This window comes from Strongylocentrotus purpuratus, unplaced genomic scaffold (genome assembly GCF_000002235.5).
Source record: "Strongylocentrotus purpuratus isolate Spur 01 unplaced genomic scaffold, Spur_5.0 spur5_scaffold_9, whole genome shotgun sequence".
Lineage (NCBI taxonomy): Eukaryota > Metazoa > Echinodermata > Echinoidea > Camarodonta > Strongylocentrotidae > Strongylocentrotus > Strongylocentrotus purpuratus.
In genome coordinates, this window is record NW_022145615.1 from 6,748,899 (window position 1) to 6,749,890 (window position 992).

General features: G+C 39.6%; 1 protein-coding gene across 1 annotated transcript in view; it reads left to right on the forward strand.

The window, feature by feature from the left end:
* Positions 1-359: 359 nt before the first annotated feature.
* The window catches only part of LOC593949 (ras-like protein family member 12), a 5,510-nt gene continuing 4,877 nt past the window's right edge, over positions 360-992 (forward strand). The window contains exon 1 of the mRNA XM_030977060.1: positions 360-423. Coding sequence (XP_030832920.1) covers positions 360-423 — 64 coding nt within the window. The remainder of the gene's footprint in view (positions 424-992) is intronic.

The window sequence follows — 992 nt, forward strand, 5'->3', positions numbered from 1 at the left end:
AGGGAATATGCCCGAAAATTTTTCTCCATTACGTTTTCCACTTTCATATTTCTTTTTCATCATCACTATGCCCATATTTCCCCCTTTTTATCAGCCGTATATAGAAACCTACTCATTTTATTTTTACTAGACTGACTTTCCATTCATCAGGCCTAAATTTATGGTAATAACTATAAAAGAATTCAAAATCTAGACAGTCCCAAAATGTCATCCTTCTTTAACCCCGTTTGTCCGTATCAACACAGCTGAAATCTCTATCGCTCCATCAAAGATATTCATCTCCACCCCCGGTCGCCGATTCATTCAAACAAAATCTGGGGTATTGGCAGACGACCCAATGCCTTGTTGTCTGAACAAATATGAATGCATCCGTCTTCGTCACCAAGGCAACGGATGATGATGGAGCGAAGCGCGAGAGGAGAAGTCCGGGCTTTAATGCGGCGAATGCATGCGCACACGCACTTGTAGGACGCAGGTGACGGATATCGGACATGTCGACAATCCTTTCAAAAGCGATTTGGTGGAATTGAAATCGCTCGCATAACTTCAGGTTTCATCTTGAAAAGAAAAAGAAAAAAACAATTTGAAGAGCGTGTAATGAATAAAGCGCGATAATAAAAAGCGAAGGAAATATCAAATTCATGGAATTAAGTCATATGGAGTGACGATGAAAAGAATCGGAATGTGATTAGGCACAGCTCACATCAAATGTTTTTTTTTTGACCATTTATGTGTGATACAAAGGAACGAAGAATATAAAGGGGAAAATAAATCGATAAACAAGAGAAAAGAGGGAGGAATAAAGCGCGTCAAATAACAACCCATCCATAAATAAAATTACTCCTAACAGAACTCATCTCCTGCGAGGAAAAGTGTTACTCCGTTCTACTTTCCTTCACTTTTGCCCCCCCCCCCCCCATTTCAGTTTATGAGAATTCGTTTTCCTCTCTTTTTTGTTGTTGCTCGTAATACGTCTGTTCGTTTGTTTTGCT